The sequence below is a fragment of the Pipra filicauda genome, unplaced genomic scaffold, assembly GCF_003945595.2.
Source record: "Pipra filicauda isolate LSUMZ 115617 unplaced genomic scaffold, ASM394559v2 scaffold117_size3949168_pilon, whole genome shotgun sequence".
Lineage (NCBI taxonomy): Eukaryota > Metazoa > Chordata > Aves > Passeriformes > Pipridae > Pipra > Pipra filicauda.
The window spans coordinates 2,764,412-2,777,461 of NW_024103629.1; the positions used below are offsets into that span (position 1 = coordinate 2,764,412).

Genomic DNA, 13,050 nt, shown 5'->3' on the forward strand with positions numbered 1-13,050 from the left:
AATAATTGACAAACCTACATTAACTCAAAATGTTGAAAAATCAAGCAATAACTTCAGGATTCCTTTTTTTCCTTTTTTTAAAAATGATTTTTTTCTTTTAGAATTGGGTAGAAAAAGCAGAGAAACAGAAACTATTGTCAGACACCCTTGACCTTTCAGAGCTGTTTCATCCTGACACATTTCTCAATGCCTTACGCCAGGAGACTGCAAGGTGGGGGAAAAATATTTGTGCTATTTGTGCTACTATGCCATTGCTCCCTATGTGTGAAGATGGTTATTTAATTTTTGGGACACAGATGCAGCATGTTATGTCAATTGCTATAATTAATCATCTCATTTGGATTTCTTGCCTTGAAGTAAAATAATTGTGAGTTACTTGTATAAATGCTGGTTGTTTTTTTTCTATTAAAATAAAGATGTATTTTTCTTCAAAGTAAGAGTTAGTATGATATGGTGCGCACTGAAAATACATTGGGTTTAGTTTTTTGTTTAATTTTCTGTTACATGTCTAAGATTTACTGTATATGTCTTTCCTTTGCAGAGTAATGAGCTGTTCAGTGGACAGCCTTAAATTTACAGCTTCATGGAAAGGGCGAATACAGGAAGGCAAACTCCAAGTTAAGGTATTTTACCGGGATGTTTTACTAGAATTTTTAGGATGTTTTGTTAGCATAGTCCAAGTCATCTGTCCATAAACTTTCTAGAAAACTAAGGCTGGTCAATAGTATACAGCTACAAAAGTGGTTGACAAGCCACAAAAATTAGAAAAAGATGGCAGTATCTTTTTTATCCTCCCTAGTCATAGTGCTCATTTAAAAATTAAGCTTATTCTTGCTTTGTTTTCTTCAACCACCTCTTAGATAAAAATTGAAGCTGTGATTCCATTAAAGTCTAACTCTTCTCCAGAAGGACTTGTGTCATGTAGCAAGGGGAAATACACATATAAATCAGTCAAAGGCCATACGTTAGCATTTGTTGAAGCACTGAAAAGAGACCTCTAAGGAAGTAATCCAAAGTACACTATGATATGGCTAGTTTTTTATATGGTAAAGACCCGACAATTTTTAAATTAATTAACAATTTAATCTTAGGCCTACAGCCAGCAGCCATGAAGTGACCACTGATTGCTTAGACAGCAAAGTCTGGTTTAATTTAGCTTCTTAACATTTCATGTAGAACTGCCACTTTGGCTGAATCCAGGTCTCTGTGCACCTTTTTTATACCTAATTTTCTAGACAATTGACAAATAAATTTTCTACACTATGTGTTCCAACAGGTATGTTGGTCCCATGATAATCCTGCACAGCTCCAAGTTCTGTGTTCAGCATAGAGCAAAGCACTTAAAACTGCATCCTCACAGAAACATGTGACTAACGCAGGGCACTCACCACGTGACTTTTTTCCTCATGTGCAGCTAAAGCAGACAGATTGCTAGACTAGGAAAGCAAGTGGCAGGGTACGTTCTCTAGTCCGATAATGCAGGCAGACAGAAAGCTGTGGGAGATATTTGGGATCTGGGCTGGCTGCTGACACTGTCTAAAATTATTAATACAGAATGTGTAAGAATTCATATTCCTAAAATCTTAATAGATTGTAAGGCCAGTAAAGATAACTGTAATCATCCAAACTGACCTTTGTATAATACAGTCTTTAGAACTTTGTTGAATTAATTCCTGTGGAACTAGAGAATATTCTTTTTAGAATTATTCAATCTTAGTATTTAAGTAAGAGTAATAGTTGCCTACTTCGTTTAATGAGAAACAGATAGGAGTCTAGAACTTGGACATAAATAAACCAAGGGACTTTTAGGGCAATTCAGTTCCTTGAAATAAACCTGGTATATGACAAACCTTGGAGCCTGCAAATCACATGTTCTGAGGTGACAGATTCATCTAAGAGTTCTACCAGTAAACCAAAACTGAGTTTCACATCTCAGGCCACTCATTCTAGTAGGCTAACTACCAGCTGTAGATTCTAGGAGCCTGAACTTCTTCAAAACCATCCTAACATCTTTGAAATATGTCAGAAGTCGATGTCAAATACCTCAACTCCATACATGAATAATTTTACCCCAGTATTTTCATATATTAAAAATAATCACATTATTTTACGGTTGCAAGATTGAAATAGCTACTTGGAAAATAAAAAATTAGAGGAAAGAGTTTTATGACAGTACTCCAGTTGTTATTAAACTTCTAATTGAAGCTTCTACTGTGTGAAAATTTATGTGGTAAATTTTTGGTAACACTAGTTAAAGTATACTGTTATCAGTCTATGTCATATGTAGGCAAAAAGGTTAATGTATATTCTCTATTGCCTTGCAAGAATGAGTCTTATGTTCCAAGAGGAACCAAAAATAAAAACAGAATTTTGTTTAAGAGCAAATTCTCTGCCACAGGAATAGTACAAGCAGTTAGATGAGTGGTTATTTTTAACAATACATAAGAATCCTGTCAAGTTTCTTCATTTGGTTTGAATATTATCTTTACCTCTAAGAGCAATATTCATTTAATCTCTATTAATAAGTATGCACTAGTATTTTCACTGCTCCTTTGAATCTTTGATGAACAGAAAGGCTTTGAAACCCGTTGCAATGCTGAGTATTTAGATTCCTTACCTTTAGAATCCATCTTCATGCTCAAGGAAAACTGGGGAGAAACTTTCACATTAGTAAGGCTAAATACCACATGCACTGTAACTAGGGCATAAAAATGTCATTGATTCAGAAAAATCGTTCTCTAAAATGTGTCTTGTTTGATAAGGATCCTAAGGATTGCACATTAGGCTTGGTTCATCTCAGCAGTATGAATTTTAAAACTGATAAAGTAAACATTGTATCTGCAGTTTCAAGAATTCAGGCTAACCTTGTGGAATGGGGAGCTATTCTGAGGAGGGACTCAAAACAAATCAGTCAGCAGAATAGATAAGTCCTTATACACATGCTGTGGAGAGATAGCTGGGACCTTATTTTTATCCCACCTAAATCAAAAATTGTAGTTTACCAGACTCCCCTGCAGGAACCAGACCATAGTATAGGCTATTCTGAGGTTTATCAGTCTCAATTTATGCTAATGGTACTATTTCACTTTGCGTGACTAATTCCACTGAGAGACTTGATTCTGTACTCACATAATTGGGGGACTCTCTTTTAGGATATGGGAGAGTTGTGCTGAAGTCCTTGAATCACCGAATATTTAATTAGTCTTATAGAATGTCTTTTTTGAAGAATTGAAACACATAGGAATGCAGATGAATTTAAACCTGATGTTCACACATACTTTGTATAACTTTCTTATTCACACTGTCAGTTAGGGAGTGATTTGAAGACACGTTCTTTGAGATTTTTTCCTTGTCTTTAGTTTTAAAAGTTTTTGATGGCTTAGAATTTGTTCTTATAAGGAAAAGGAGTAAAGTACTTTATTATCTGTATGATGAAAATGCTTTCTCAGTCTTGCTGTAATTTTAAAAAATGCATCATGCTTCAGCAGTTCTAGACATTTGACCCTTCTATGCCAAAAAATGCAAATAATATACCCTGTGATCATCTGTAAGTCAGAAGCATGCAGTGGTAGAACTGTCAGTGTACAAACTACAAAGTAGACAGAAGAACACTCAATCAGGCCAAGAACACACCTTAGTATGTATGAATTATCAAATCAGATGGTAAATTATCAGTGTTAATTCAGGTGATAATTTAGATGTATGATGTGGAGTAGATCTCTTCTAGTAGGATGTGATGTATATTTGATTTAGAATCAATCCGTGTAAAATTACACCTTCTTTAATATCCCTTCAGACTGCTTTAACAAAAGGTACTGAAAATGTATGACTATTGCACATTTACCACATACTGAAATTCAAATACATCTCTTCTGTTTGCTTTGTGCACTGATTGTGCTGTTGTACAAAAGCAGGTAGTCATTCCTTCTGGCATTCCATTTTCTGTTATTGTAGAAAAGAGAGAAAGGAAGAAACATGACAAGAAATTATTCAGTAGTAAGTACTATGAGCTTGTGTAGAACTTAATATAAATAGTGAAAAATAAAAAATTATTGCAAGTCTCAAATACACAATATCACTATTAGTATTGAAACTATATACTCTTAGCAATTGACGGATATACTATTGTAGGGCATCCTAAGAGGTCTTTTTTTACAGTATGCCCTCATCCTGAAATATCAATAAATTAATGATGGAGGCCTGTAGAGTTAATGAAGTGAAAATATGACTTCCAGAAAACTGATGTAGTTTGCATCATTTCATAGGAAATTATGGCATTAATTGGTAAGGGAAAATTAATTGCAGAAATTTTGAAATTCTGGAAACAGACATGCTTTGGACCATGGTATCAACACACTTTCTACAAATGTATTTTAAAAAAACATAGTCTTTAATGTTTAAAAATAACTGTTGTGAACTTGAACTAGTACCAATAGTTGTGAAATGCCAAATTCTTTGTAAGAATTCAAATTTTAAAAATTATGGTCAAGTCTAGCCATTACTCTCAGCTGTGTTGCAAAGATACTATGATTATATTACAGATGCTGTGAAATCCATGTCCTTCATAGTAATTGTAATTTCTCTACAGTGTTTATCGTAGCAGTGAGCACATGGCTCTGGAGTATTCAACCAGACAGTATCAGAAAGTATATTGTTCTGGTGTTGTTGGGTTTTCTATTTAATGTCTTTTAATATTGCATCAAAGTAAAAATTTTGTTCTTAATCTTAAAAGGAGTTTCTAACATTGTTTGAAGTTTTCCAGGAGACCAAATGATATTATTTTATGTAACTATAATGTCAAAGGAACCACCAGTATCAAAAGAAGTAACGTGGAGTAGAAAGATTTTTCAATAGGTGACCCACTTCTATAAAAATTTCTTTTAGAGATATTCAGGATGGCCAGACCTTTGAACACTCCAACACTAAATTTTAAAACCTTTTCATCAGGCCAATCTTCCCTCAATAACTTTGCCAAATTCATTTATTTGTCAAATTAAACTTCATAACAAAATTCCCTGCAGAATGCAGGAAGGGTAGAATGAAGAACACAGGAGGTGAATCTTTCTAATATTAGTGTGACAGGGATAAGAGCTTTGAAAGCATTCAATCAGAAGTGTAGTGAGATAAAGTGTAATCTAGGACCTATGCATATGATAAAGTGAGGTCTTAAGTATCAGTGTTAACAACAGAGACCTGTAGGAAGGAGTCTGTGAGAAAGCCTCAGTATAATCATTAGTAAGACTTTCTTCCTTTTGTGCCATTTATGGTATTTTTATTCATAATCTTTCTTCTTGGAAGACAGAAGTGGCACTGGAATGTGTATCAGCTATTGTTAAAGATTACTGACACCCAAAATTCTTTTTTTCTGCATAAAGCCAGCTTTTCCAAAATCTCTCTGAAGAGATTTTGAGTCTGAAAAGAAACAGTGGAAAATATCAAATGTTAACTTTGTATCTTAAAAGCAACATACCTGAAAAGATCACAATAAACTTGGCAGGAGAAGTGAGAATATTGTCACATTTTCATAATGAAGAGCAGACCTTAAGCTTTTGAAAAGAGATTGAAGGAGAAAAAACGTTTTTGCAGTTCCAGATAGTAACTATGAAAAATGTAATTAATTTCACTGAGGGCTTCTTATAATAATTTGTGGAAGTTAAAGTTAGACAAAAAGTCATACTACTATGAACTTTCCATTTGGGGTTGTTTTGTTTCAGGTTATCCATAGTTTTGAAGGCGTTACTGTAAGTTCTAGTCTTTATGGAGCACAGATTTCTCCAAAGAGTGTTGTTGACTTCTCTGGTCACTGTCCAAGGAGAAACACAGCTTTGTTCTAGATATTTTTTAAAAGCCATGTTTCATAACCATTTTTTTCATATTAGAGTATGTACATCTGCATTTCACACATTGTAAGGATGAGTCCCCAGATGAGAGTTGGACAAAAATATAAGTTTAAAGAAGAAAATTCTTGAAGAGTGCAATGCCTGTCTACAATCAAAAGAATAATTAGATATTAAAAATGCAAAATGTAATCTCAGCTAGTATACAGTTAGTAGACAATTCACAAAAAACGCCTAACACCTGGGAGGAAAGCATTGCTTTGCAAGCAGGACAGTAACCCCCACTGTGTTACTGTTTAATTCCAACTTTTCTTATCAAATAATTTTAGAATATTAAAATTACCTAAGAAAATTATTTCCATTATATCTTCTATGATACTGATCTTCATTGTAATATCATAATTTAATCCATTTTAAAAATCTGGTACACTTTTTAAAATTTCTTGCAAGAGAAAATGTATTTAGGAAATGGTATTTTTCTCCATTTTGGTTATGTGGTCACTCATTCAGTTTACAACAGCATTCTATTTCTTATTCCAGCACTGCTTTGTTAATCTTGCATTTGATGAAGGCTGACCTCAGTATTACAAATTTGATTCAGGGCTTTAGTATGATAATATAATAGACAGATGATTTTCAGACTGTGGTTTCTGTTAGAGATCTGCTGCAGCTTGAGTTAGCCTTTTGAAATGTTACATGAAAGTTAATACTGGGTTAAGTTTTATTACTGTTGAAATTGAAGTTCTCACTTCAGCAGGTAAACTGACAAATATTATTATTATTTATACTGGCAAACTACTATTATTTGTACTGGGAAAATAAAATGATCAACAAATATTGAAAATTTTAGTTAGAGGAAATCCAGAATAGATATCACTGTCACTAATGTATGGAAGACTTCAGTGAAGAAAAAAGGGAATGTTTAGTTCAGAGGCTGAAATTACTTACTAATCAAAAGAAAAAGCACTTGAAACATATTACATATGCATAGTTACTTACAGAAGCATCTGTGATTCTTATTTTTTTGCCAAACAACAGGTAATCTAAGAAATCTTGAGTTTTGGTAAATAAAATTTTCTCTTGTGTTATTTCACTATATTTTGTTTGCCTCTGCCGAAGCTGTGTAACCACACATTCCATTCTTTGAAAGCTGCGTTCAGACTTCCAAGCAGGAAGCCATGCTTATTTCAGTGATTGTTCTTCTCTTTTCTAGGCATTGTAATGATTGTGTACTTGGCTGTTGCTATCATAATTCCATTAATCTAATGCCAGGCAACTGCAGTTTCATAATTGATTACATTTACAGCTGTTTTTCTCCTGCATTTTAAAGAATGTGAATCCAAATCAGAGGAAGTTCATGCCAAAGTGTGGTCCAGATCTTGCTTTTAAATCATGTTTCCTAATCTCATGCAGAACATTCCAATAATTAATTTCCCGTTATTTAAAAATTTGGTCACAATAAAAAGGTTCATCATTTATTAAAGCACAGTGTAATCATTATTGACATTTCAAATCTGTTCTATATGTTTGAATATTTTATATTTCCATGGCAGATCAGTGGCTTACAACTGGAAGGTTGCCGTTTTGATGGAAATCGACTTTCAGAAAATCTGCATGATTCTCCCAGTGTGTCATCTGTTCTCCCTTGTTACATGGCCTGGATTCCACAGGTACTAAATTATTAAAAGCCCTAAACTATCAAGACCCATAATTTGATTTCTTTTCTGTGTAGTAGCTTTTCAGTATGATGTTGCTGACCTGTTTTCCCCTTCATTTCAAAATAAAAAGCCCAGTCTTTACTAGGAAAAGCAGTTACTTATTTTATTTAAAACAGGAACTTATTATAATTTTGTCGATATCCTTTAGCTTCTATTGCTTAGATGAAAGCAAGGACTTTATTTCAGTCATAGATTTTTTCCTTCTCTTTTAAAATCATTAGCATATTTTCAAAAGTCTATTTAGTAAATGTGTAAATGTGTTTGGGATTTCATTCCTAGAATATATTTTCTTTGCATTTTAAACCTTAAATTAAAATACAACAGCACTAAAAAGATAATGGTGTGAGCTGTAAGCAAAGAAAGCCTTTCCCCTACTTAAACTAATTTAAAAATATGTCAATGCTTGCAGATTTTAAGATGAAAGTGAAGTAATCCAAACAGTAAAAATTGTTACTGCTTCTGTCCTCCAATTATCATAGCAATCTCCAACAAATAGTGCAAAAAGTTACATAGAAAATATTCAAGGATGTGTCTTATGACTGAAAAAGAGCTTATTGTAGAATTCATCTCACCTAAATTTAGGTGTCTCAAAGTTAATTGCCTGGTATGACTTAGTCGCCTTAGCTCCTTCTTTGGTCTCAGTAAATGCTAGGCATCTCAGGTAGCCCATCCAATCCAAAGGTAATTGGGTTAAATCTCTGTCTAGGTGTGACTCTAAAGACAGCCTAGACCCCTAACTCTGGGGCAGACAGGTGAGGAGAATCCCACAGACACTTCTAAAAGAATATATGTTAAGACTTTCACACCAAAAATCAAGTGAAAAATAGAAAGTAAGAAGTAGGATGAATGCAGTTTTTTTCCCACATCCTGTAGACATTAATTCATCAAGCAAATGAATTTATTAACTGTAGTCTATTATTTGGCAATCCACATAATTCAGCAGTTATCTCTTGAGAAAGCTAATTTTGGTTAGAAGACTGTCAAAGAAAAAGTTCACTGGGCCAGAGAAGTTGAAATTTCAGATAGAATTGAGTTTATTAATTATAGATTAGGACAATGATTAGATTTGTCATATATTGTGATAGATATTGTTCAAGGAGTTCCATTGCTATCACACTACTGTATCCCAACTTTTCTCTCATTGGTATATCCTGCAGTGGAAGTATACCATTACATTATAGCATAGCAGCACTGTACGAAGATGTAGAGCTTGAACACCACAGTAAATGCTTGCCACCATCTGCACCAATGCTCCCAGCTTGGACGGGATAGAAAATACTGAAAATTTAAAAAAAAAAAAAAAGAGGATTGAAAACCAAAACACAAAACCTGTTACAAAGTTGACCAGTGAAAGATTTTTCAGTTCTTCAGTAGTTGATAAGGTTTATTTTGTTTAGCTAAATAAATAGATTTGTAATTTACTTGAGAGGTGGTACATGAGATAAATATGGAATTGGCAGGCACCTTAATATATTGGCTCAGAGGTAGATGTAGAAGGGTGGTAATATGCATGGTTTTCCATGGTAACACCAAATGGAAAAATACTGGAAATTAGTATTGTAAGTAGCCTTCCCATTGTTCTGAAAAACATTCATCTTGTCTTAGAAATAAAATAGATTCCTAAGTATTTTTCTGAATAACTCTATATTTAATAAACTTCAAAGATAAGATCCAAAAGTTGTGAGATCAGCAGAGAGCTTTATCTATAAAATATAAAAGTGAGATAGTTCAATAATCAATTAATCAAACTTCTTCCAATGTGCTTCATATTTGAAATGAATAGCAGCTGAAGTCTTTGTGCTGGAAAAAAATATAGTTCTTATAAAACACATACCAGAAGCTGTCAACTGCCCAGATTTTAAATTCAAAATGTCTCTAAGGAAAGCTTTTCTGAACTGTTCTACTCGACTTGTTTTGCTATGAGCTTCACTGTAAAAATTGACCATAATCAAACACTGTGCTCAGAAAACAGGGCAGAATTGGACATTATGCATTTCCCCTTATTTCATTACCTCTCCTTAGCAGAAGAGTGCATAAAGTTGAACATATTATCTTAGGATTCGTAGGTTTTGAATTTGTTTTCTTTTTCCCATAAAATCTCTTCTTAAATCTAGTGAGCAAAAATGTATGTATTTATAATACAATGCTTTGTGGTAATTTTCAACTAAAATAAAATAAACGTGAACTCTCTAAAAAGAAAAGGAAAAAGTAACCTACATGATTTCTCTGAGAGAATCCCCTCAAAATGCTGCAGTGGAATATTTTGGGCTACTAACATGGTGCTTATTCTCATTAAACTGTGAAGGTCCTTTCCAGTTTTAATTCGCTGATAGATCCCAAGCTGTGAAGGGTGTCACTAAAGGGGATGGAACTGTGTTTCAGGCAGTCTGACAAAAGAGGATTTTTGGACTGTACTTAAGCCAAGGACATAAGGATTTGTGGTTCAAAAAGACTTTCACAGAATGGCGTTAACTCTCAAATAATGTGATTCCTTAAAACATCAGTGCGATTGAGAAAGGCGCAAGAACAGATATTTTGACCCTAGAAGGTGTAAAAAGAGGTCTTTGAAGGCAAACTGGCTGACTTGGCTCCCAGCTTTGGCAAAACTTAAATTCTCTGATTAACATTTTAATCTCACACTGGCAAGTGTTTTGTCTGTTTCCCTTGGTTCAGTGTTAACCAGGGGATAAATGGGGTAAGTATAATCCTTCTGAGAACAGCTGAACTCTCTTTACAAACTTCTGATTATTAAGTTACTCTATAGGAATATTACAGTGCATGAACCTTCTGTAAAGATTTAAACAGTGGTGACCAAAAGGCAGGGGAAGTTGATTTTCAAAAGGGACAACAAAATTCTTCAGTAATGGCAAGGCATGTGCTTTAAACAGTTATTGTTTGCACATTTCCTTTTTCCCGTTTTTAGTTATTTTCCAATATTGGAGCATCACTAACTCACATTTGATGTGATTTGCATTAAAATGACACATTTTTATTTTAAATTCCTTTCTGACAAGTGTGCTGCTTTGTTAATTGGTTCTTTAAAATCTTCTGACACTTTCCTATTGACAGGAAGGACATTTTGAGTATGATGGAAAATGTGCTTTATATATTTCAGTTCAATCAAACCCTGAATTATTTTCTAAATAAATACATACTTGGTTGAAACCTAAATTACATGCTACAGGAGTCTAGAATGAGTCTTTGAGCACAAGTCTGTGGTCACACATATGAACAACGCCCTGTGCAAAGGCCTAGGAGGAAACTGCATCCAGGTCGCACACAGTTTGTGGTACAGACAGTGAAAAGGGGCTGTTCCTGTTCTCAGAACAGGGCACTTCTTGTTCATCAGGACACAGACTGAGAGATAAAGCCATGGCTTCAAGGTCCTTCCATGAGTAGTGTTACAATATAATTTTAACGGTGTAAATAGCAGTACTGCTAATGCTGGGTGAAGTACATGTATAGGAGAATAAAAATTATAAATTAATTCAAATGGAAGTTCAAAGCTCTCAGTTCAAATCTGTTTGCTTAAAGTTAGATTGATAATTTCCTACTTAGGCATTTAATGCAATTGGCCTGTTTTCCATAAGTGCCAGAGAACCCGAACTGTGACTGTGATCAGTATTAGTAGCAAAGGCATTAAAATAAATAAATAAATAAAAAAAGTCAGTAAACTTACCTTTTTTTTTCTCTTTTTTTTTTTCTTTTCTCTACCATAACTATTTACATGTTCCTACATGTCTAGAAGTGCTAAAAGTATTTGGAAAGGACTAGGGAATTTAGGCTTTTTGTTTGTTTAAGTTGTGGTCGAACTAAACCATGGGTTTCTCTCTGGGTTCCTCTTAATATTGTGCATTAAGTGCAGGCCCTGTGAAACTATAATGTAAGGTATAGTAGTTCTCTCTGTATCAGAGAACAATTTTTACAATTGGATTCCATGATGTTAGAAATCATTGTTTAAATCCATAAAGTACTCTGAAAAGTGTGGGCTAAGATTTTTTTGATTGTATCTCCTGAAATATCCCTCTTGCAAATATCTCAGACACAGGTCACAACATGGGCTGTGTCACGGGAGGAGCACAGGGTTGTACTGCAGGGATGGAGGAGGTAGAAGGGCTTGCCAAGGGCACCGGCACTGCCCACACCAGGACTCCAACCTGCCAGGATTGCAGCTCCATGCAGTACAGCACGAGTGCTTCTGAGGGGCCTTCTCCCTGCGGGAAACTGTTCAGCACTTCCCTTGCCCTGGTTTGCAGACACTTTTGAGATGTAATTTTAAAGGGCGATTTTTAACTGAACAAAGATTTTGAGATGTACTTCACAGGATCACGCCTGTTAGATACTTCCTGGAGTTTTAGTTATGGAGCTAGCAATTTTTCTGAAGTCTGCTTTGTTGGTAATTCTTGGTAATCCTTCTCCTTTGTCACCTGGACCAAGACTTTCCTGTCCAAGTCTGTAGTGTCTAAACTGTATGTTAATTTTAGATACCAAACCACTGGAGATTATTACTTTCTCATGTTTTGTTGTATAAGTGGTAACTAAGTGCTTGCTTATTGACAGGATGCATATGGTCCATATTCTCCAGAGGAATGCATATCTTTACCAGTCTACACTAGTGTGGAGAGAGACCGTGTGGTGACAAATATTGATGTACCTTGTGGAGGAAACCAAGACCAGTGGATTCAATGTGGCGCTGCTTTATTTTTAAAAAATCAGTAATGTGAAACTGCATTAACTTGTGAAGTTAAGAATCATTTAAATATCTAATTTCTTACTTAGAAGAAGAAAACTTTAGATTTATGGCTTTTGTGTTTTTAAAGCAATGGTTTATTAATTCCTGTTTACTTTTTTTAAGATATATTGAAGTAATTCTACTTGAATAGAATTTCATTGTATCTTTGTGGGATATTGTAAAAGTTAACATGACACTATCCAGCAAACTGCTAATTTGTTTTTTTTTTCTCTAGATTGTAATGTGCTCCATTTCTTTCTCAGACTTGCTGAAATCTCTTTTGTTCTACCCAGAAATATTGAATATAAGCTCATAGTCAGCATTTTTTCTTTGATCTTTTTTTCATTATCCTTTTGGAACTCTTCTCCATATATCTCTGTTATTTAATAAAATAAAATTATAAAACCTTCTGTAACTGAAATTGAATGTTTTACTTGAAGATAAAAGTCAGGATAAACATTTCATTCTGCTTTAATGACGTTTTACTTGTAATTATATTCCTTTGTATTGGTAGGAAATAATAGGATCGTCATAAACTTCAAGTGAAGTTACAAATTCAGTTAGACTACTATCACAATTGCTATCTAGAAGTTACTGAAAAAAAATATTTATGAAACTGTGCTAAATTTCAGCAAGAATGTTCACATAAAGGCCCAAGATAGAAAAACAATTCCTTAGACAAACAAAAGAGGTTTTCATCCAGTTATTAAATGAATAACAGAGGGATATAATAATGCTTTTGATCGGTGATACGACAGATGCC

The 13,050-nt window shown here is 34.1% G+C and overlaps 1 protein-coding gene across 3 annotated transcripts in view; it reads left to right on the plus strand.

Moving 5' to 3' along the window:
* The window catches only part of DYNC2H1 (dynein cytoplasmic 2 heavy chain 1), a 161,963-nt gene extending 149,266 nt beyond the window's left edge, over positions 1–12,697 (plus strand). For all 3 annotated transcript variants that reach the window (XM_039385502.1, XM_039385505.1, XM_039385503.1), the window contains 4 exons: positions 102–211; positions 542–623; positions 7,391–7,507; positions 12,116–12,697. In XM_039385502.1, coding sequence (XP_039241436.1) covers positions 102–211; positions 542–623; positions 7,391–7,507; positions 12,116–12,274 — 468 coding nt within the window. In that variant the 3' untranslated portion in view covers positions 12,275–12,697. The remainder of the gene's footprint in view (positions 1–101; positions 212–541; positions 624–7,390; positions 7,508–12,115) is intronic.
* Positions 12,698–13,050: the final 353 nt, after the last annotated feature.